At 43.3% G+C, this 24667-nt stretch overlaps 1 protein-coding gene across 2 annotated transcripts; it reads right to left on the bottom strand.

The window, feature by feature from the left end:
* Nucleotides 1-202: 202 nt before the first annotated feature.
* On the bottom strand, nucleotides 203-24050 carry larp4b (La ribonucleoprotein 4B). Of its 2 annotated transcripts, none has more exons than XM_058079629.2 (17): nucleotides 23466-24050; nucleotides 20148-20281; nucleotides 10488-10641; nucleotides 9547-9720; nucleotides 9378-9456; nucleotides 9067-9203; nucleotides 8895-8998; nucleotides 8720-8830; nucleotides 8425-8478; nucleotides 8105-8311; nucleotides 7920-8026; nucleotides 7577-7840; nucleotides 7394-7418; nucleotides 7108-7281; nucleotides 6377-6603; nucleotides 3919-4030; nucleotides 203-3824 (listed from the first exon to the last, which is right to left on the bottom strand). In XM_058079629.2, exons 2-17 carry the CDS (start codon nucleotides 20226-20228, stop codon nucleotides 3495-3497), a joined length of 2340 nt encoding a protein of 779 aa, XP_057935612.2. In that variant the 5' UTR covers nucleotides 20229-20281; nucleotides 23466-24050; the 3' UTR covers nucleotides 203-3494. The 2 variants fall into 2 exon arrangements, with proteins under 2 accessions (XP_057935612.2, XP_057935603.2); XM_058079620.2 differs by having other exon boundaries at nucleotides 203-3830; nucleotides 23466-24049.
* Nucleotides 24051-24667: the final 617 nt, after the last annotated feature.

The following is a 24667-nucleotide window of genomic DNA, read 5'->3' as shown; positions in this document are numbered from 1 at the left end:
TGTGTTTACAAGTTTAAATAGATGTTTAGTCTCTGGTTCCCCCTGGTGGATGTCTGAGGTAAAGCCAGACTTTGTAGCCAAAGGTGGACCATGACGCCCCCTCGCGGTGAAGGGTAGTGATTAAGGTAATCATAACTTTGGTCAACAACTATAGTTCAATGCAAATAAGGCTAAAAACAAAATAACCGCACAGCGGTCGAAGAACACACTTGTCTCCTCAACAGTGCCTAAATGTTTATTTTTTTTCAGTAAGCTACATGTTTTTTTCCTCCAAATGAGACAGCTGAACATCATGACACAAGAGTAACTTAAATTATCTATAGATGACACGTACGCTTGACTCCAGTCTCCAATGGAAGAAAAACGTCAATGGTAACAAAAAAGCCAAAGAGTTCCACATTGGCGTTAGGCAGCCCTGACGCAGAGTCGACGATTGTCCACAGCTGTTAGCGTTGCGTGTATGTTAGCGCTAATGGGTTAAACCACAGTGAGTAGATAGAACCGAGTCTTGTTCCAGTAAGTCCTTGTGCATCCTCGGGTTTTTGCTTTACAAAAGTTCGCGTGAGGGGTCAATGGCACTGTCCAGACGGGCCAATAGGGGGCGATATGAGTAGTGACCGTGGTCACGAAGGGGCATCCTCGTTGGCCAGAAGAGACGGTGGCGGCCATCTTTGTGGCAGGGTGCTTCCGTTAGTCCCCGCATGCACACATTCACAGTTCAGGCACAAAAGTTCCAGTCCCATCCAGGTCAGGTGACAATGCGTCAATCAACAGTTCTCGCCACTGCAGGTGAAGCAAAGGCTATGTACACGTGACATCTGCTGGACAACAACTGGAGCGCCCGCTTGTGATCAAACGCTTTTGAAACCTACACCGGGAGTCCATTTCCTGTCCACTGAGAGCAAACGGACAATGAGGTGAAATGGATACACAGGGAGGCGAGAGAGAAAATAGATTCCATAAACACGTTCGTATGTGCTTCAAATGTGCTTTAGGGGCCACATGACCCAAGACCACCAAAACATGTCACAGATGAGACTTTTTAGGGCCTAAACACATTTGAACATGCACGCTTTATCTATGAAGACATTAGCTTAGCTGAGCATCAAGGCTGGAAAGGGTTTGTCTTTTGACCTTTGACCTCCTGCAAAGCAGCTCAAGCTGGTAAGTTGATAAAGACACAAAAGCTTAGCTTCTACTGGACATCAAGTTTCTTGTCTTCATGCCAAGCTAAGCATATTCCTACTTGTCTTCTCTCACACTCCAAGAACAAATGAAGCAGTTGGGGATGCTTTTGGCCGCTAGTCATATGAGAGCGTCAGTGGCCAAATGAAAGGTCTCTCACGCTGACAGAGAAGCGATAAAGACGTGTTGTCCTCATGTAAACAAAGAAGCCGACGTGTTGACCAGGACAATGGCGGGCAGAGGACATTACATGGACAACAGATGGAATGAAACAATTCAACTAAAACATACAGAGAGGATTCATCATAGTCCACACACAAACTCAAATTAGAAAAGAAAGAAAAATACAACATGAAGTCTTGTTTTTTTTTTTAAATTCTACATCCAGCTCCATAGTGACATTAATAGCTCAACATGATCAATAGATTTTTTTTTATAATTGTCATTTGAAGGTACCTCTTATATTTTTCTGAGTATTTACAACTGTACAAGCAAAGCACACACCTCAAAGTGCATATATTTAATACAGTTTTGACTCCTTTTGCATTTACAAGGTTTCACTTTCGCCCCCTAAACCAAAAGAACCATCCAAACTATTTTTTTTTTCTTCTACTTTATACAAAAAGGGACAAAGTAAAGAAAAACGCTAATAGATTAGTATTTTTTTGTACTCTAGTTCCGTAAGACTGGTGACGTCGCTAAATCATCTTTCTTTGCATGTCAAGGGTGGGGGAATAAACTCTATGCTCGTTGTGTATAAAAGTTAAGGCAAAGTCATTTTTCAAGTTTAAATAAAATTCAAGTTTCTCAAACACTGGATGGAACTCTTTTACATGTGTTTATGTTTGTGAAGACCTTTCCGTCTGGCTAAAAAGAAAATGCGGAATAAACTGCACTGCTTCATAAATAAGCCAAAAACAAAGAATCGAGCCATCCAAGTGCATCTAAGTCCTTCAAAGAAGAAAAACAATCCTAATCAAAGCGTCTCCCTCGTCTTCTGTCAGCAGAATTACCCACAATGCTTCACACGATTGGAAGACTTTGGCGGGACGAGTGGCGTCCTGCCTGGTGTTTCATCATTACAGTGGTTTTTCTTTGAGTGGGGTGGGAGAGGATGACCTACAACATAAGGGAGGGAAAGTGGCTGGATGTTTTTCTTATGTACATTAGCAATAGCTAGAAGCTAATGCTAGAAACGTGTGACGTGTGCCAAAGAGGCTGCTACACTCCAGAGTACTCGGCTTCCATCCTGCCCGCCCACCTCACAAGCTCCGCCCGCAAACCTCCTTGCATGCACAATGTGAATCCACTCAAAGTTTGTCGGTTAGGGTTTCTGCTCATCGTCACGTCATTGCGACCTTTAGGGGGCGCTCTTTCCTTCTCGCAACTGCAGTGCTACTTTCCGAAAACACCAACTCAGCATTTAATGGCATTCTTCAATTTGCTCTCCCTCGTAAAAAAAAAAACAAACAAACAAAAAAAACCCTAAGCACAGCCTCTACACCACACAACCAAAAGGAATGACTAAATCTGGTCAGCAACAGTGGGGAAAAAAGAAAAGAAAAGAAAGGTGCATATTGGCTCACAAAACAAACGTCACATGACCCTCACTTCGTCTTGACTGCTCCTGCCACTCATTCTCTTCCCAAGTGGAAAATGGACCTTTGTGACACACATCTAGCCCTGTCCACAAGTGGTAGATCGTCACCCGTCTGTCCGTTCTTCTTCACATACTTTGTCACCTCAAATGGTCTCTGCTGGTTACCTTCACTCCACACTAAAATGTTAGGGGTGACACTTGGAAATATTTTTGTGTTCCAACTGAGCTCATGTCATGTACAGTGTTAACCATGCTAACAGAAAAAACCAGCAGATAGAAGCGCACCACTCCGAGCTTACAAAATCTCAACAAAGAGTGACCAGGAGTCTCGCAACGATGCCATTTTGTTTTTCCATCTTCCATATGCACATAACCGCATATTGTCATCACACCAACAAGACAAGCACCATTGCTCCCAAGCAAAGTGGAGTCTGTTTTCCCTTCCCAGCATCCACCAGCGCTTCCAGCAGCCCCCCACTGCTGCTATGAGAGCCTAGCCATCATACAGAGCTGTTGGAGTCAATTATGCAATGCTTAAGAGGCCAAGCAGAACTAAAAGTCATGTTTAAAAAGAAAAACAAAAGAAAAAGTAAATAAATAGAATAAAAAGAATTGAGATGGTGCTTTACATGCACAGTAAAGTGCTTTTTGTCTGAAAGCCCTGATCCAGAAATGCTTGTGTGGCGCTTTAGAGTGTTGGGGATTCACCCTACAGTGGGGACTTTGGGGGGGTATGATGGAAATCTTTGCTGGGGGTTTTCCCTGGGTGTGGGGGTGGGGAGGCCCAGTGCCCAGCTGACCTCCGGGTCTCCCGTGGGGGTCTCCCTGGGGCGACTGCCGCTGAGCCAGGTTTAGAGCAAGGTGGGGGGTATGTCTCTCTAGCCTTGGCCTCCCCTACTGGGGCAGAGGTGTCAGGGCACTTCCTCTCCTCGCCTGCGGGGGCAGCGCCTGCTGGCTTCGCTTCCTTGGGATTCGGGGGCTGCGTCAATGTGGCCGTCTCCTTTGCTCGTTGGCAGATCTCGGCGTAAGAAGGCTTCCTCTGCTCCTGACACCAAACACAGAGTCATCACTTGACATCCAATCAACAGATTACACTGACCGATGCAAACGGGGGGAGTCGCCTCTGAACTGACCGTAGCAGCACCGTTGACTTGCACAGACTTGCTGGCGGTGGACAGAGTACCGGGAACACGCTCCACGGACAGCTGAACCTCCTTTATCTTCAACTCAGTCATCCTCACTTCTCTGGAATAAAACACACATGGAAAGTGTGTGGAGGAATGATGACATCATGTGACTGTCAACATTGTATAATATAGTATTGGGGTCTTAAGAATAGGCGACTATTTGATTCAGGACTATGATTTGACTATCAATCTTACCACCAACCCATATGAAAATGTCATCAAAAGTCATGCTGACGACACGGGGGGTGCTGAGCACACATTTTTACAAAGAATGTCTGATAAGTACTTCTCTATACATGATGTCATTATGCGACTGGCATGCTATTATCACAGTAAAAATGGAATCAGCAATGAGATTGTAGTTACAGTAAACCTCGGATATATCGGACTCAGATATATCGGAAATTCGCTCACAACGGACAGATAAAAAAGAACCGATTTTTCTTTAATGCATTTCCAATAAAAATTCATTGCATATATCGGATTTTTTATAACGGATTTCACCTATTTCGGACAAAATCTCCAGTCCCGTTCCAATTTCCCTCGCATATATCGGATGGCCGCATCGTGGCCTTTGATCCATCTTTGATCCATGTTCACAGCCAAAGCTGAAGATTATAACATCTTTGTATGAATTACAGACATGTACAACGAAAAAAAAAAATTCTCAAATCTGTAGAAATGCCTTCTTGTTGCTATTAGCGAGGTTTAGAAACCAAACGATAAACGTAAGTGCAAACGATAATGACGTCACATGCTACTGAAATGTATGGGAACTTGCCGACTTGTCAATAGCCTGTGACGTCATTATCGTTTGGTTTCTAAACCTCCCTAATAGCAACAAGAAGGCATTTCTACAAAAAATTCTCAAATCTGTATTTCTACAGATTTTTTTTTTATTTCATTGTACATGCTCATGTACATGTCTGTAATTCATACAAAGATGTTATAATCTTCAGCTTTGGCTGTGAACATGGATCAAAGAAAGTTCCCCCATGGCATTGCGCGTCCGTGTAATGAATGTGGCAGGAAGGGTAGGCCCTAGGTCTACATGAGGCCAAATCCCAAAACAGTAGTGAGGTTAAGATCACGTAGGCCTACGTTATGCTAATCTTGTTGATGTCACTGGCTATTGTCTTTCTCCTGGCTCCAGATTTAGGACAAATATAAAAGTGAGTGACGTCAATAATACTAGCACAGCAGTGAATGAGATCTTAACCTCACTATTAGAAATAACGTAGGCCTGACAGGCGTAACAGGGCCTAGCTTAATTAACAATTTGTTATGCTCAGAGTCCAATAAAGTTAAATTCTCATTATCTTAAGTCTCTTTTCATTGCCCAGTCCAGGTACATTGGAAACATAGTCAAGCAAGTGCCTTTTTATAACGGATAAAATCCGATTTACGCATATACCGGATATAAATCCGATATATGCGTAAAACGGACATTTTCCGGTATACGCATATAACTGATTTCGCTTATATCGGACCAAACCAGTGGGAACAATTGAATCCGATATATCCGAGGTTTACTGTATTTCAATTGCGTGTCGCAATAATTCTGTTTTCTATCATCATTCATATTTTCATTACGGCTATCACTACTAATATGTTTGACTGTTTCAATTCAGTAATATTATATAAATTAGTAAGTAAGTAATAATATAATACTTTGTCCTCTCCATTGTGACCCTTTATAATCAGCATTGATGTTTGCTGTATGTGTGTGTGTGTGTGTATATACACACACACACACACACACACACACATATTTTTTTTGTTGTTGTTGAGATATGCGATATATATATATATATATCGCATATCTCAACAACAACAAAAAAAAGGCTTTGAGTGAAAAGATACATTTCAGGCCTAACTTTCACTTTGACACAAATGTAACCATATATGTCTCTCCAACATGTCGAAACAATGATGCCATAATAAAAAAAATGTTTTCCATAAAATGAACCAATTTTTCCTCCATGTTTTCAACTGTGTGTGTATGCACGCGTTTACATGGATTCATGCAGTGTTAAAATTTCCCTTCATTGTGTAAGCTCCTGTGAGCTACACGGCACTTTTCACTTCTTGGTGGCTGCAGACAGACTCGCTCTTTTAAAAATGTACTGCTGACACCTTGTAGCCGTTTTGTCAGCTTAAAGTAAACTAAGCATGATCTTCTTAAAACGACGTATAATAGGTCTGTGGGAGTGAACGGTCGGATTAGAAAAAACTTATAATAAATACGTCTTTAATAATAAAGTTTAATTCAAAAACTGTATTTGTGCACGGCTGTGTTGTCACTGACGAATGATCTGAAACATTTAAGTGAAACACTTTCACACCACTGTATATGAGCACTGTCACAACAATATCATAGAAGCAAACATAACGTGGTTCTTACGCTACTGGGATGGAGGGGGGCGGTGGAGGGCAAGCCGCTGGGGTCCAGGTCGAGGCTGGAGTGGGGGTGGGCGTGGTCTGTGAGGGTACGTAGCTTGTGGGCATGAGAGAAGAGGAACAAGAAGTGGCCGGGCAAGTCGAGGAGGAAGAGGACGATGGGGGCGGAAGAGGTTCTTTGGGCCCAAGTAGAGAGGGGGTTCCTCCAGGACTGGAGTCAATGCTCACATTCTGTAAGACAGATACAGTACATTCACTTAATGTTATGATTATACAGAAGGATGTCGCATAATAGGGTCAGACCAATATTATTGGTTGATATTGGATAAAAAAAAAATTTAAGATATTGGTTTCTATTGGTATCATATTGGATTTTGTGCTATAATGATATCGGCATACACGTGATGACATTGTGCTCCATACGGCAACAAGGTTACTGGCTCAGTATGTCTGCATTCTTTCCATGTCTTGCCTTCAGATTGTAATATGGTATTTGCAATGACTGTAAAGCGTTGTGGGGGGTGGTGAGTTTGCTATCTTCCTTTAATACGTGTTAGCGTTAAATATTCTATTTATTAATATTGAATCCTACTTCACAGAAATTCACCTACTGTGGTCGAGGCTGAAACCAATTAACCCCAATAAACGAATGAAGGCTGTATAGCGTACGTATAAAAAGCCAATATGGAGCATTTCTAATTATAAATAATTTGCATAATTAACGGTCAGTCCTACTCTGTCCTTGGCAGGCGGGATGACAACACTGCTGGCCAGTCGGTGGTCAAAAATGTCCTCTGTCTTCAGCTGACCGGCTGCTCCAGGCAAAGGCGGAAAGCTGGACAGACCCAACTCGAAGCTCGGCGATGGAGGTTTGGGTGGAGGCGGCGGTGGCGATTGAGGCGTCAGTCGCTATCAGACACGCACAAAGTCACTTTGGCATTGTTGAATGTTCATCATCAACACGACGGCTCAGAGATCATAATGGAGCAGACATAGTTCCAAGAAGTCAACAAGTACTTACTGTAAATTTTTCATCCCTCTTTTTCCTACAAGCAGAAAGATTTTTCTTTTAGAAAAGGAACACTTACATTTACAAACTCAAGTTGCCAGTAATGAAGATCATTTAGAAAAATAAAATCTACATTGTAACAAACTACAATATTGAGTATAGTGTACATTTTTTAAATAAGCTCTAACATCCTACCTTCCTCTGCCCATTCCCAGTGAGGAGTAGTCTATGGTGTTGAACTCGGACACCCGGCCCGTGCCCACAGTCTCCCTGCGGGGAAAGGTGGTGGTGGAAGGTAACCTGGTTCTGGGCTGGCTGGCAGGGAAGCGTGTAGGCGGGCTGCTGCGGACACCGTTCAGCCTATCATTGGGGAAGCTGGGAAAGAGGCTTGGGCTGTCCAGGAGCCCGGTACTGTCCGCTGTGGGGACGGCTGGCCTCAGATGAGGTTTACTGTGATTTCTGCAGAAAACATTGTTTGTCAACATGTTTATGCTGATGCAAAAGCTGTCGTCTTGTTCAGAGAGTGTTGAGCACCAACCTGGTCCTGGGTGAGTGGTGTCTGACAGCGATGGGGGTAGTTGGTGGCTTAAAGCCGGCTGATGGTGTAAATCCATTGATAAACTGGCTGTTGTGAAACGGTGCAACCTGATAAAAGAGTAGATTAACATAAAAGATGACAATCATGATTTTAAATGCCTTCACAATGTGGTCTGGACTTCTGACCAGTGTGGGGTCGATGAAACTGGGTGTGGTCGACCAGGCTTGTGGCGTGATGAGGCTGTACAGAGGGAACTGCTGCTGGGGGCTGTAGACGGGTGGGATGTAGTAGGACGTGTAGCGTTGCTGAGCGTATGGGTTCACCTCCACTGGTCGGTAACCATTCTTTGGCATGAAAGTGTTGATAGCGATTGCCTTCGCTTTTATCCTTGCCTGCATGACAGGAACCAGGACATCATCACAAACTACAACCAACCTCTCTGCACACAATGTCCATAACAACATAGCACAGTAGCAGTAATGTGATACACCTCAAAATAACTCACCTTGATAGGCTTCCCTTGAAAAGTCTTCACCTCCTCACGTAGATACTGATATGCCTTCATCAAGATAAGAATTTGGTCATTTGGAAAGGTAGCAAGGTAGCAAAAGGTAGCAACAGACTTACACACAGCTATGTCATGAGGTATACTAGTATGGGTAGTTTTTATTCTAATTCTTTTCTCACGGTAAATGTCTACATGAAAACATGCCAAAACAGTAGGCATTGCTAGACAGTAGACACATTCTGGTTATTCCCTTTAGACACAGTGTAGTGTTTTGTATGTTCATCCATTTTACCTGTTGTGCATCTGCTTCTGACTCAAAGGTGATGAACCAGTTGTCGTTGTAGGCAAATTCACAGTTGATGAACTTGGGGAGGCTGTCTCCCTTAAAAAGAGCTTCCACCTCCTGCACAAAACAACAGAAAGTCAATGCATCAATTGACACACTAATTCAGAAGATCTGCACTCACCTCAATGGGCGTGCTCTCGGGAACCTCTCTGAGAATCACTATGCAGCGGTTCTGATTGGGTCGCACCTTCTCCCCTTTCTCATCCACCTGGACCAATGGAAGAGCTGGACGCAAAGGAGGAGGACATCAACATTAACAAGTCACATGTCTGTTTTCACAAGGCTATACTCACAGCGAAGAATATCCACAATCAGCTCCACGTCAGTGCTGAGTTTTTTGATGTGATCCAGGTTGGCCACCGTCACGATTGGCACATACTGGTCACTGTCCATTTGGGAGATGAGGTAAATGTCACTGGCTAGATTCTCCCTGAAGGAAGACGAGGCAGTGAGGTTTGGTCAGACACTGATTGTGGCAGAAAAATAGCCACCGAGACAAAATTCTGCATGCACTTTGACAATTAAATCTTTGATTTGCTTTCAAGTCCAGAAAACTGAAAAGATGCATTCCTAATTGGGAGGAAAATATGTCACACTCACTCACCTGGAAAGACAGAATTCCAATGTCTTCTTTAAGTGTTCCCTCAATCCTTCCTGAGGATTCTCTGGCTGGGGATCACTGACTATTAACCACACAAGGTCACGTTTGACATGGAAATCTCACAGCAATCTAAAATTCAAACATTTTTGTTACTTTTGCATCACAAGCTGACCTGTTGGTGCAGGCTGCCCCGACTCCGGAAATTCTGGGTAAGGCGTCTCAGAATGCTCCAGGGTGATGGGCGCCGATGGGGGAGGCTGGGCCAACATCACTTGTGTCGGTGGAGGGTCATCAGGGTCATTTAGTAGGGGCTCCTTGAAAGCCTCATCTTCATTGGTTTCATAGCCTGGAACACCAACAAGGGACTCAAATGCACACTCAAACCCAATCTTTCATTTTCTACCACTTATCCTCACGGGGGTCCCGGGGTGCTGGAGCCTATCCCAGCTGTCTTCAGGCAAGAGGCGGGGTACACCCTGGATTGGTGGCCAGCCAATCACAGGGCACATATAGACAGACAACCATTCACACCCACACTAATACCTATGGACAATTTGGAGTCGCCAATTAACCGAACATGTTTTTGGAATGGGGGAGGAAACCGGAGTACCCGGAGAAAACCCACGCACGCACAGGCAGAACATGCAAACTCCACACAGACATGCCCAAGCACGCTCAAATCCAAGTCTTCACGACCTCCTGACTGTGTGGCATCATGCCAACCATGCGGCCCTCAATATGTAATCAACAACTCAATTTGCTGGTGTTGCTTTTGCCTAAAATAAAGAGGAATTTGTCACGGTGAGTGCTCAACATGGAAAAATCATTATTTTAGTCTATTGCTGCCTGTATTAAAATATTTCATGCTGCTGCCATGTAGGAGATGAACCAGGCCAGGACACAGGAGGTCCAACCCAGACTAACTGATACATCGCGTTTCACCACCATATCTATATATAAATATCTATATATAAACTATGCATAAGCTTATACACCGTGTGCCTTAATAATATTACTGACCAATAAACAAGTAAATCAGAGAAAGAAACTTTGAGACTTTCTGAAACTGACTAGAGTAAATAATATTGTGATCAAAACAAATGGCAGGCTAACCTTGTGGGCCGGGGTTGGCTGAACTCTCACACCCTTCCTTCCATGGCTGCAAGGCCGCAGTGGAGTTGTCAGCACTGCCGCTGGGGTCCAGGCTAAACATGTGGTTGGCCCATGCTTTCGCATTGGGGTTGAGGTCCGAAACCTTGGCGGATTCCTGCGGAGAGAGCACAATATGTGACTCAGGGATGTGGCAGAGATAACATACGTGGAAAAAGTCCACTAACCTGTTTCACATTTGTACAATCTATGCATATTTTGTATGACGATAAGGGAGGAAAGAAAGACTGCTTCTATTTCTACACTGTGAGCTTCACTTAAATCTGACGTGTTAAGTCAGATTTCAGACTAGGGTTGGGCAATTTTTTTTATGATAAGAATGATGATGAGATAAGATGGTAAGAAAATGACTAATACCGGTATAAATTATAAAGCCGAGTTGATGGCTACATGCCGCGGTGGATACATAACATGAATCAAATGCTGTCATCGTGAGAAAGAATGTTTGTGTAGGAAGTATTTACCGGCGGACCTCCCGACCTAAACGGGTTGAAATGGCAAACGCCAGTGAATGTTGGCTGTTTATCGTCATACAGAGAGTGAACAGAAGCTAGCAGGGGTTAGCTCAATTTAGAATGCCCAGTAGCTGTGTGCGTGCACGACTGTGGCTCCAAGAGTATATATTCAGCACATTGTTGTTTAAATCCTTTAATGTAAGGAACATTTTACAACGGCCGATGATTCCAAATGGGAAAAATATGAGACTTCCAAGGCTAAAACCACTGCTGAACAAAAAGAACATTGGCTTGTCTCCATTTTGTAAGAAAACATCTTGATGATCCCCAAGACCTTTGGGAAAATACTCTGTTCTGATGATAGGAAGATGTGTGGCCCATTACATTTGGAGTACAAGTAAGGCCCCATCTCAGAAAAAGAACATCATAGTGTGTGATGGTCTAGGGATGTTTTGCTGCTCTAGGAATATTGCAATGTTTCAGAATGTGGTCAGAAGCAGCATTTCATTCAAGTTCACAGGCATAGCAAGCCCGGCACTCTTTGGGGAGTGATTTGAGGGCTACATGCATCCATCCGTGAGTCACATCCCCCTACAGAGACAAGGATCTCTGCAAGCAGACAGCAGACAACTCATGACTCAAACGGTCATCGCCACATGTTTCTAAATGGTGTTCCCATCACATCTCAATGGTCTTCCTGCCCCACTCCAAGCGGATGAGTGGATGTGACACCTCAGAAGCAAATTGACCGTCTCACTGCCATTAAGAAGACTTATTTTAAAACTGCTACTCCTGTCCCAGCTTGCTGCCATGGAAACAGATAGCAACATCAGCGCATGCCTCGTGGACAGCATGACCTTTATCAATGCTCAAGTTTGCCTGGTCCCTTACGGAGGCAGCAGATTGAGAAGAGCTTGGCATAGACGACTTATTGTTAGGGTCGATTGATCGGCCACCAATCAATATTGGCCAGTTTCCGGAAAAAAAACGTGACAGCGTATGGCGATAAACGGCTTTCTAAGTACTTTACAAAAAACAATGAGCATGCAGCAGCAAATACTACTTTACCACAGTCACATTTTGGTTTTTAAAACAAGCAAGCAATGCTGTTAGTTTGGCACTTGTTGTCGTCCCACAGAAAATCCACAAGTGGATATCACGTTTAAGGATCGACCGATACATCGGCCGGCCGATATATCGGGCCGATATTTGCATTCTTTATTTGAATCGGTATTGGCCGATACATGCGTGTGTTCGCCGATATATTTTTCCGCCACATGATTTACAGACAGGCATCCGCTGCGACACCCCACCGCCACATCATAACAAGGGTACGTTTTCAACTTTTAATTAGCCTCTGACAGTTAGGCTTAGTTGAAATATTGCCACCTGTTTTGAAATAGGAAACATGAATGCCAAGTAAAAGAATAAGCTTGCTTTTTATACCATACATACAGACAAATAAAAGCACTCTAGCTCTAACTCTCACTAGCTGAGCAGACCAAGAATGAACAACTATGCAACTTTAACGACAAACTGATGAACTATTTACATCGACGGTGCTGCAAAGCACGCTGGGAACCAGGAAGTGCTCTGAGCGACACTACAATATAGTTTAGTTTGTGGGTGTGAAAAGCAGGAATGCTGCTGAATGCTTCATCTTTAAAAGTGCCTCCCGTTGGAATTAGGGAGCTGTTGATGTAGTTGGAGGCTAATATGTACAGCTGTTACCAACACCGCTTTAATGGCAACCTTGGCAATTCAGTCCCATGGTGTTTGGAGGACTTTCATTCAGCCAATGGGCTGAGGTTAAATGCGTGTTGTGTTGTGTGTGCGCTCTCTCCAAGCACGCGCGCACACACACACACACACACACACACACACACACACACACACAAGGAATTGGAGCAGCCGTGTCTGCTTATCAGAGGTCTTTAGCGTGCACAACACGAACTTTAATGATGAGAGAAATGTTTTAGATGTCTTACTAAATTGTGTCAGTGTGATGTGTTTGTGTGTGTGTGTGTGGGGGGGGGGCGTCACACTGCAGAGGAGCAGTCATCACATCGATGCTAGATAAACTTTAACTACACATGGTTGAATATTTATTCCTTTTAAAATTGATAATGCTGTTTAAATGTGTGTTTAAGAAAGCTGGATCCTACTGTGTTCAGTGTTCACATTTCAATAAATATTTGTTATCATTGTCATTTTTTCATGTAAATTGAGGGAGCAAAAGCAGTATCGGCCACAAATATCGGCCCAAGCAAAATCGGCCATCAGCTAAGGGTGATGGAAAAAATCGGTATCGGCCGTAAAAAAATCGGTCGATCCCTAATCATGTTCATGGGGTACATACCAACTTTTTTCCAAGTCTCACGTCTCACTGGAAAACTTTACTCTCTTGTTGTCTAGGGCTGCAGCTATCAAATATTTTAGAAATCGAGTATTATACTGAAAGGTTTGTCAATTAATTGGGGAAAAAAACACGAGGTGAATGGTACTTCACTTGAATAGCGCTTTTCCACCTCCAAGGCGCTCAAAGCACTTTGACACATTTACCTTTTCACTCTACCAACTAAGCCACACCGCTTGTTTGAACATAAATAACCCCCCCCCCCCCCCAAAAAAAAAAAACATTTCACTAAGTAATGAAGGGCCAATTGGTTTCAGTATTTAGATAATCAAGCATTTGACTTCCTAAATGGACATTGTGCATAGTGAAAGTGGTTGTTATTTTTAGGGCTATATATACACACACACTATATGCAATCTGACTGTACACAGAAGAGAGTTTTTGAGGGAGTCTAACTGGTGTGAATGAAGCAGGCAAACAAAGATGAAGTGAAATGTTTTGGAAAAGGTGTATGTGAAACAAAATCTAACAAACAGGCAGTAAAACACAATGATTTAACTAACAAAACCACAGCGTTTACTTGTTGAGTATAAAGGTTTTGGAAAAAGGAAACAAAACAATACTTTCATAGGGGTTGAGAGTTCCCAAAGAATATTTGCTTCAGCTCTTAGTCATTTTCTATTCTAACTGTTTGAGACTTTATACCTTTATATGATGACAGACGACCACAAAATAGCATTAAGACAATGGCCACACTGAGTGGAGATCTGTTTGGTAAATAAATTAAGTGTACAATTTCAATGTTGCCAGTAATAAATAAAACACAAACGGCTGACAGCTCTAATAGTGATGAATGCTGGAACCCCCTGCAACCTGGACACAGAATTTATTATGTTTTAAATTTGAGCATGAACCGGACAAATTAGGCTACTTAGATCCATCAGGGAAATTTTGCCCTCTCCTTTGTGCTTCCAATTCTCTTTCCCATTTTTATCCTGTGTAAACAGCAATGGAAAATGCTGTTATTTTGGATTTGTTTCACTTCTGCCTTTAAGCCATTTGCTCACTTCTCTCCCATCAGAAGAGAATGACCAGAAGTCACAAGCATGACGGTAAGTCTTGTGTGTGTATGGCATTTACCCCTCCAAACACCTGAAATCATTTTAGTTTCCAAAGTCTCAATTGGAAATTAATTGGTAGCATAACGAGGGGGTGACTTGGAAGCTAAACACATTCCTCCTCCACTGCGCTGGTGCCAAACATGGCTGGATGAAGCCCCTTTCCAGTCCGAACCAGAGCGTGTAACAACAGCAGTCAGGTGGAGCAGTCAGCCAGCGTGTACAGCACTGTAGCAATGCAGCAGATATTCAAGGGTTGTCCTGCACACCCAAAGAGGTCAAATACTTTTTTTTTTCCAGAGATTCCAACAAAAGTCATGGGATGGGATGAACGGGTCTACGCATTGTTCTTTTATTAAATAAATCTTAACACGTTAACGCATTACTCTTACAATGTTTTTACTCATTACAATATTTGGCATTTGAAGCAAGAAATCAACATTTCACTTACAGACACATTTCCCCCCCACAAGTGTGGCGCTGAATGAGGAGACACTTCTCACACACTACAAAATCTTTAACCAGCTTTGATCCATCCACGCTACAAAAGCCAAGGTGAGTCCATACATGTCATTCTAACCATGCTGGAGCATCATGTCGTTTACCTTCACCGCCTCTACGGTTTTGTTCTGTGACTCCCATACAATTTTCTGCCACTCTCGGAGCAAGCCATTTTTTGGCTGGAAAAGACATTTAACTCATTCAATCCCAGCCCTTTTTCAAAAGCCATCCCTCCAGGGTTGATTTTTCAAAGCACAGACTGGCTGTAGAAAAATAGAAAGATGCACACTACCGCTCAAAAGTTTGGGATCACTTGGAAATGCTTTTGGCCAGTCTGAGATATGGCTTTTTCTTGGCAATCCGGCCATGAAGTCTGAAGTCCTGAAGTGGCCGCTTCACTGTTGATACTGACACTGGTGTTTGACGGCTACTATTTAGTGCAGCTGCCAGGTGACGACCTGTGAGGTGTCTTTGTCTTAAACTACAAACTCTCAGATATTTGTCTTCTTGCAGAGTTGTGCATCGTTTTTCTGTCCTTGTTAGACCCAGTTTGTGCTGATCTCAGAAGGGAGTAGTTAACAGTATGGTAAGAGATTTTTAGATGGGTTTTCTAATCATCTATCAGCCTTATAAAATGATGAACTTGGATTAGCAGCCATACCAGGAGATTGATGCAGAGGACTGACAGTTTTTGATAGTAGGCCTCTATGCAAAAGTGTAGATCCGTCTTTGAAAATCATCCGATTCATTTTAATTGTTTGTGAAATGGGAAAAATTGTTTGTGAAATGCATGAAAATGTGTTTTTCTTTGAAAAACAGACATTTGCAAGTGATCCCAAACTTTTCAGCAGTAGTGTAGGTGCAAAGATACAGTGGTATGAAAAAGTTTGGGCACCCTATTTATTATTTTAAATTATTTAAATTATTATTTTTATTCAGAATTTATACTTTATTTATAGGCATTTTCCTTTCTAAATCACTAGTTGTTGGGAATAGCCATTTCAGTTAAATATATAATATCAGAAGAACACAGTGATAGATGGGAAGTGAAATGAAGTTTATAAGATTTGAAGAAAGTGTGCAATAGGCAGGTGCCTAAATTTGGGCACCTCAACAGAAAAATGACATCAATATTTAGTAGATCCTCCCTTTCCAGAAAATGGTTGTTCTTAAAAGACTAAGATAGAATTTGCAGGTTTAATACGGTTCAGTAAAATTGTTTCCTTTCAAATCTAGGAAGTTAAAGCATGTGTGAAACTGTGAACTATGTCATCTGTACTGTGAATGATAAAGAACTGCTCATTAAGTACACAATAAACCTTGCAATCCGGCCTACCTCAGCATTCCCACGATCACTCATTACTCAGCAGGTGCTTTTTTTCTCCCCATCGGAGTTCAACAGCTGCCGCTGTGTTAATGTCCCAGCAAGTAGCTCTGGTAATTCTACATTTGATCAAACTTGAGATTTCATTCATTCATTCATTCATTTTCTACCGCTTATCCTCACGAGGGTCACGGGGGGGAGGCTGGAGCCTATCCCAGCTGTCTTCGGGCGAGAGGCGGGGTTGCACCCTGGACTGGTGGCCAGCCAATCAACTTAAGATTTGTCAGATCAAAACATGATTACTGCATTACACTTCTGTTGGAACATGTGATGAGCGTCTAATTCAGAAAGTCACTACTTCTGGTACGGCACTTGTAAACATGAAACTAATCTACTGCAATCTATTTTACATGTGTCTTTACATACACTACTACTACTGTGACATGACACAATGACCTTTGAATGAAAAAAAAAATTAAGTCGAAAAAAGGTCAAAATTATTCAATATCGGTCGATAATTAGTAGCACAATTACTGACCAGCAAAAAAAACATATGGTGCTGATCCGCGATTAGCTACTACGGTACGTCTCACATAGGTACAACACACTTGACTATAGTCTAGTGGCTCAAATGTGACATGATACAATGATCTTTGAATGATAATCTTAATGATAATAGTTATTTTCTTAAGTTTAAATTACCGTGTATATACAGTACCGCTCAAAAGTTTGGGATCACTTGCACATTTCTTTGTTTTCCAGGGAAAGCCCACAGACTCCTGAAGGCTCGGAACACTGCCTTCAGAGTTGAGGATGAGGTCCGCCTAAGGAAAGCCAGGGCCAACCTGTCACTGGCAAAGAGGCCAAGAGACAGTACTCCAGGAGGATCCCTAACCGCTTCAACGACAGCAGAAATACCAGGAACCTGTGGCGGGGGATCCAGACCATCACAGACTACAAGCCCCCTCCTTCCACAAACCTGCAACAACTCTCTTACTCTGCTGAATCAGTTGAATGACTTCGCTCGCTATGAGGCAGACATCAACACCTCAGCACAGAAGATCCCGCCGCCTACCAACGACCAGGTTTCTCCGGACAGCATGAAAAGACCAACGCAAGGAAGGCCCCTGGTCCATATGATATTCCTGGTCGTGTCCTGAGACTGTGCGGAGGAGCTCACAGATGTCATCTTCAACACCTCGCTGAGCCAAGCTGTTGTCCCAACGTGCCTCAAAGCCACCACCATCACCCCGGACCCGAAGAAACAGTCCCCATCCTGTTACAATGACTACCGCCCGGTGGCACTCACTCCCATCATTATGAAGTGCTTTGAGCGGCTAGTCATGCACCACATCAAATCTACCCTCCCCCCTGCACTGGACCCCTACCAGTTTACATATCGGTCCGACCGCTCGACCGAAGATGCTATCTCCACTGCCCTCAGCTCAGCCCTCACTCACCTGGAGACCAAAGACCCACATGTCAGAATGCTGTTCATTGACTTCAGCTCAGCATTCAAAGCGATCATCCCCCCAGCAGCTCATCCTCAAACTAGTCCAGCTGGGACTCAAAACCTCCCTGTGCAACTGGCTGTTGGACTTTCTGACGGGGAGACCACAGGAAGTCCGGGTCGGCAGCAACACCTCCAGCACCATCACGCTGAACACAGGGGCCCTCCAAGGATGTGTGTTGAGCCCCCTCCTCTTCATTCTGCTGACCCACGACTGCATACCCTCATCCAGCTCAAACCTCTTCATCAAGTACACAGACGACAAAACTGTGGTGGGTCTCATCAACAACAACGATGACACAATCTACAGCAGTGAGGTGAGCCGCCTGGCTACGTGGTGTGAGGACAACAATCTCCCACGTACTGTGAAAGCAGCTGAGAAAATCATTGGTGTGTCCCCCCCCACTGGACATCTACACACCCGCCTCACCCGCAAAGCCACCAGGATTGCAGGTGAATCCCACCCACCCTTCCCACAGTCTCTTCAGCCTGCTGCCATCGGGGGGGAGACTACAGAGTCTCTGGGCCAAAACCAGCAGGCTCAAAGACAGTTTCCTCCGCCAGGGAGTCAGGATGCTTAACTCCCTCCCCTGCTTTGCCACCAATTCCCCCCACTGGCCCCACACCATTGTCTCTGGGTCCGTGACTCTGACTCTGCCCATGCACACACTTATCTCAGAACTGCACACCTCACTTTAGCCTCACTCATTAGCACTATTATTACATATACCTCATGACTGTTCATTTTAATCTCACTTTGCCATGCTAATTTGCACCACTGTTCATACCTCATTTGTTTATACTGTCTATTTATACTGCTCACACTGTTAATTATTTAATTTAGCTGTTGTAAATTTATTATTTATTACTTTCTGCACCGGGGGTCCAAGAGGACTGAAATTTCATGTATGCTGTATGTCGAGCATGTATAGCATATTTGACAATAAAGTTGACTTTAAGAAAAACACCTTTTCATGCATTTCACAATTTTTTTCCATTTCACAAACAATTAAAATGAATCAGATGATTTTCAAAGAAGGATCTACACTTTTGCATAGAGGCCTACTATCAACAACTGTCAGTCCTCTGCATCAATCTCCTGGTATGGCTGCTACTCCGAGTTCATCATTTTATGAGGCTAATAGATTATTAGAAAACCCATCTAAAAAAATCTCTTACCATGCTGTTAACTACTCCCTTCAGAGAGCAGCACAAACTGGGTCTAACAAGGACAGAAAAAGGAGTGGGAGGCCCCGATGCACAACTGTGCAAGAAGACAAATATCTGAGAGTGTGTAGTTTAAGACAAAGACGCCTCACAGGTCGTCACCTGGCAGCTGTGCTAAATAGTAGCCGTCAAACACCAGTGTCAGTATCAACAGTGAAGCGGCCACTTCAGGACTTCAGACTTCATGGCCGGATTGCCAAGAAAAAAACATATCTCAGACTGGCCAAAAACATTTCCAAGTGATCCCAAACTTTTGAGCGGTAGTGTAAGTCGGTAAGTAGTAGCACAATTATCGACCACCAAAATTTGTTATTGTGACAGGCTTAATGTCATCAATTGCAACGACACATCAGGTGGCATGAAAATGTGTTGTGACGCTTTTATGTAACCTTTCTCATACACATAAAAGGGAAACAAACTCCATTCTAAAAGGATGACAAGGTAATTACCAGGCAGGTGCCTGGTGTAGCATTATCTGTTCCACCATGCTAAACGCACATACACGCACACCCACGCGCCTCTATTTAAAAGCATCACATGACTAGCATCAATCAAGCCTGCAACTTACAACAATTACTCTTGACAATTACAGTCAATTCTATGGTAGGTTCAGTGGTAATGGTGAGTGAACACAATTATGAATGAAAATTTGAATTTGAAATTGAATAGCACACACAAACAAAAGAAAAACTCTCACCGCTCACCACCAATTGGTGAAAGCAATGCGAGCGCAATGTTTCCCCCATGCATTCGTTTATTTGTTTCAACCCACCACTGATAGATTGGACCGCCACAGAAAATTTGGCATTATAGTTTCTGTTTTGAAATATTTGACGTTACCTTTTTGTCCTCGCGCACAAACAAAATATCATAGGACTTTTTGTGTAGCTTGAAGTTACAACCACATACAGTCTGCTTCTTAACATAACTCGTACGCAAATAACCACAGACTTGGTCCACATTGTAACAACTGTTAATCAATATGATTACAAATTAGACGTATAATGATGTGTACATTAGCTTTAAAATCGGTACATTTAAAATCATCATCTACATCTAGCCTACATCTACCACTACATGAAATGAAACCAACACCAAGCAATTCAACTTACCAAATGAGAGTTCTCTTTAGCCTCTTGTACTTGCTGCACCTGTGGTTCAGCTACAACTTTTGCGTCCTGGTCAGAAGTCATGAGCCGTCTGCTTCTTGGCTCCTCAAGGAGAAGTCTCTGTGTCACCAAGGAAGCTATGGAACACCACACAGGACAAAAGGTCCATCATAACACCACTACATTATGACGTTGAAAAAGAGAACACCTGTGAACTAGTATACTACTCACACTTGTGTGACAGTTAAGAATTGCCTGTCCAGTTAATGGTCTTATGGTGGCCATAGTTTGACTCTGGATCAGATTTATATTTTATAGAAAATTTGTTTCCCCGCAAATAACTGGAAGGTTGACTGGATTCCTGGGCTAGGTGATGTTCCAGATTGAAGTCTCTATTGTATAAAATGTGTCTAAAAAGGCAGAAAAACAAAAACACATCTAATCACAGCAGTGCATGTTTTTGAAATGTAATACGATAACTTGCAAATGTACAGTGCATCCGGAAAGTATTCACAGCGCTTCACTTTTTCCACATTTTGTCATGTTACAGCCTTATTCCAAACTGAATTAAATTAATCTCTTACCTCAAAATTCTACACAAAATACTCCATTATGACAATGTGAAAGAAGGTTTTTTTGACATGTTTTGAATTTATTAAAAATAGAAAACAAAAAAATCACATTTACATAAGTATTCACAGCCTTTGCCATGAAGCTCAAAATTGAGCTCAGGTGCATCTTTTTTCCACTGATCATCCTTGAGATCTTTCTACAGCTTAATTGGAGTCCACCTGCAGTAAATTCAGTTGATTGGACATGATTTGGAAATATAATAACTGTCTATATAAGGTCCCACAGTTGACTGTGCATGTCAGAGCACAAACACCAAGCATGAAGTCAAAAGAACTGTCTGTAGACCTGCGAGACAGGATTGTCTTGAGGCACAAACCTGGGGAAGGATACAGAAAAATTTCTGCTGCTTTGAAGGTCCCAATGAGCACAGTGGCCTCCATTATTCGTAAATGGAAGACGTTTGGAACCACCAGGACTCTTCCTAGAGCTGGCCGGCCTTCTAAACTGAGCGATCGGGGAAGAAGGGCCTTAGTCAGGGAGGTGACCAAGGCCCCGATGGTCACTCTGTCAGAGCTCCAGCGTTCCTCTGTGGAGAGAGGAGAGCCTTCCAGAAGGACAACCATCTCTGCAGCAATCCACCAATCAGGCCTGTATGGTAGAGTGGCCAGACGAAAGCCATCACACCAGAGAATTTTGTTTCTCATGGTCTGAGAGTCATTCAGGTGCTTTTTGGCAAATTCCAGACGGGCTGCCATGTTCCTTTTACTAAGGAGTGGCTTTCGTCTGGCCACTCTACCATACAGGCCTGATTGGTGGATTGCTGCAGAGATGGTTGTCCTTCTGGAAGGCTCTCCTCTCTCCACAGAGGAACGCTGGAGCTCTGACAGAGTGACCATCGGGGCCTTGGTCACCTCCCTGACTAAGGCCCTTCTTCCCCGATCGCTCAGTTTAGAAGGCCGGCCAGCTCTAGGAAGAGTCCTGGTGGTTCCAAACGTCTTCCATTTACGAATAATGGAGGCCACTGTGCTCATTGGGACCTTCAAAGCAGCAGAAATTTTTCTGTATCCTTCCCCAGATTTGTGCCTCAAGACAATCCTGTCTCGCAGGTCTACAGACAGTTCTTTTGACTTCATGCTTGGTGTTTGTGCTCTGACATGCACAGTCAACTGTGGGACCTTATATAGACAGTTATTATATTTCCAAATCATGTCCAATCAACTGAATTTACTGCAGGTGGACTCCAATTAAGCTGTAGAAAGATCTCAAGGATGATCAGTGGAAAAAAGATGCACCTGAGCTCAATTTTGAGCTTCATGGCAAAGGCTGTGAATACTTATGTAAATGTGATTTTTTTGTTTTCCATTTTTAATAAATTCAAAACATGTCAAAAAAACCTTTTTTCACATTGTCATAATGGAGTATTTTGTGTAGAATTTTGAGGTAAGAGATTAATTTAATACAATTTGGAATGAGGCTGTAACATGACAAAATGTGGAAAAAGTGAAGCGCTGTGAATACTTTCCGGATGCACTGTATGTTCCTGTCTGAGTCCAAAGCTTGATGGGTGATGTGGTGTGTGTTGCTGTACTTCCAATTGGATCTCTTATAAGCATGTGCTAGTCCTGCAACAGCAATCAGGGGGCCTGCGGACTGTGTTTGCAAACAAAGCAGGAAAAAGAATGGCACCGCTGTAAAGCTGTTGACCTTTGACCCACATACTCCTTGCCATACATAGTGTGAGCAAATGAATGAGCCTCGATTGTTGTCAGCCATCAAAACAACTACTGTGATGACCTCACGGTCCACATCACACCACATTAAACACGGTGACACATGTAGTAATTATACATGAATGACTACTATTGGCAGCAGCCAATAAGAAGTATTTACAAATTCATGAGGCACAAACAGAACTGAATTGAAACTGCAAACACTCTGAACTTATTTTGTGTTTTTAGACACAAATCAAAGTTCAAGGTGTCTATATATTGATGACGGTGCACTTTAGCCAGAAGAAAACAGATCATGTCAGACACACACACACACACACACACAATTAAAGCGGAGGTTTGAACATTAACTGGGACTCCTTATCATCCACTTATACACAATATTATCTCATGACAGCACAACAAGATGGGATTACAACAGGTGTCTCGCTTATTAACACCATGTTGTTGTAGTAGTCCCAAGCAGTCCAAAAGAGCAGCCACGGTGTTTATTTATAACTGGTGGGTTGGCACCGGAGGAGGCCAGCAGGCCCCAGGAGGGGTGTTCTACACACCTTGACGGGCGTCTGTTTGTTTATTTGATTGATTGATTACTTGTATCAGCATTGCAGGTGGTAGCTGTGAGCGTCAGGTACGGGGTCAGTGTGGTGATGTTTGGGTGCAGCAGAGAAATGCAGCAGCACGCCAACATTACGAGGGCCATACCCGGTGACGCTCTGATGCATGTCTCTGGAGGGAAACGACACTCAACATAGCAAGCACAAACACACTAACGTATCAGTATCTGAGACACAATAAGACTGGATGTTAAAGCAGATCGAGACTGGTAGGCATCCAATGAAAGATGGCGTCCACCGGCGTGATTTCGCGGATTTCCCAACCCCCATCGTTTTGAAGCTAATATTTAGTTAGCAGGCAAGCTAACTTACAGGCACTTTCCACAACAAGTATTAGCAAATTTGTAGCTGTGCGCCTTGCTTGCTGCTCTGCGGCAGGAAGACAAGTTAAAGAAACTCACCTGTCAACTCTCACTGCTCGGCAAAGACTCTGGCGGTGGAGGCAGCTGACGGCGGGGTTGGACTGAGGCCTTCACTTCGTTCCAGGCTAAATGCGCAGGTTATTAGCTAGCAGGCTATATCGAGCACGCTAGGTTTAAATAACCGGCACAAAAGTTTGTCAAAAAACAGTCCTCAAACCCTTAGACGTGTTAAATAGCAGTCACAGTGCAAAGACCAGCCGACAATCCCATATATTTGCCCACAATTTTGCCTCTGTGACTAGCACCGCGAGCTAGTTAGCAGGTAAGCTAGCCGAGGGTTAGCTACGCGGCTAGTTGCTAGCTAGCTTGCCTACCAACTTAGTGCAGTCGTGCTCGATAAATCTGGCGCCCACAATTTGACGGGAGGCAAATCCCCCACGGTCAGCGACAGTTTCTACGGAAGGAGAACTATCGACTGAAAGATCCTAAATCCAAGAAAGGAAGGTGTCACAGCTTCCGACTGAGCAGACATTCATTACTCCTTAAAATGAGAGAGATGATTTAGGAATGGAGAAGTCGCCGTTTCCTTTCCCTTTCGTGTTCAACACAAAGATCGTCTACGCTGCATGATGTCTCGCTCCTAAAGGCCCAAGTCATCCCGCAGCCTCAACGTATGTTTCGACTCAAACTTTTGATATCATCAAAGGTGACATAAACTTTGCATTGACATTCCTTGTGACATAACATAAAAAGGGACATATTATTTTGTCGAGTTAGCTCTTTACTCAATGTGAACTGCACATATGAACGTAGATATTTCTTGCATTAATTTTTATGTACAGCATTTCAGATTGTCATTTTTTATAGTATGATTAATAACTAAACGTTACTTTATGTGAAAAATAAAACTAAGTTTAAATTTAATAAAAATACAAATTTAAATATGTGCAATGTTGTGTGCCGGCTAAACAGATGAGTTGGGTTGAATTCATGGAGTGGGTGCTCTTCCTTCTCTTATCTTCTCTGGCCCAGAGCGGAACCCGCAGCTGTCACGGAGGGTTCGCGCTCTGCCCCTCCTTCTCTCTGCTGCCTCCTCGCGCCAGTAGCGGTCCGTAGCTGCCCGCTCTGATTGGTAACCACTCTCAGTGGACCGCTCTGATTGGCTAACTGCTCGCAGTCAGGGCACGCGGACCCACTCGTGATCGGTTGTTGTGGGCGTGGCCGTGGTAAAAAGGAACCAC

Source organism: Doryrhamphus excisus, linkage group LG11 (assembly GCF_037039965.1).
Source record: "Doryrhamphus excisus strain RoL-2023G ecotype Guam linkage group LG11, RoL_Dexc_Guam_v1.1, whole genome shotgun sequence".
Lineage (NCBI taxonomy): Eukaryota > Metazoa > Chordata > Actinopteri > Syngnathiformes > Syngnathidae > Doryrhamphus > Doryrhamphus excisus.
Note: the sequence above shows the minus strand (reverse complement) of the source record. Positions and strands in the feature narration are given on the sequence as shown.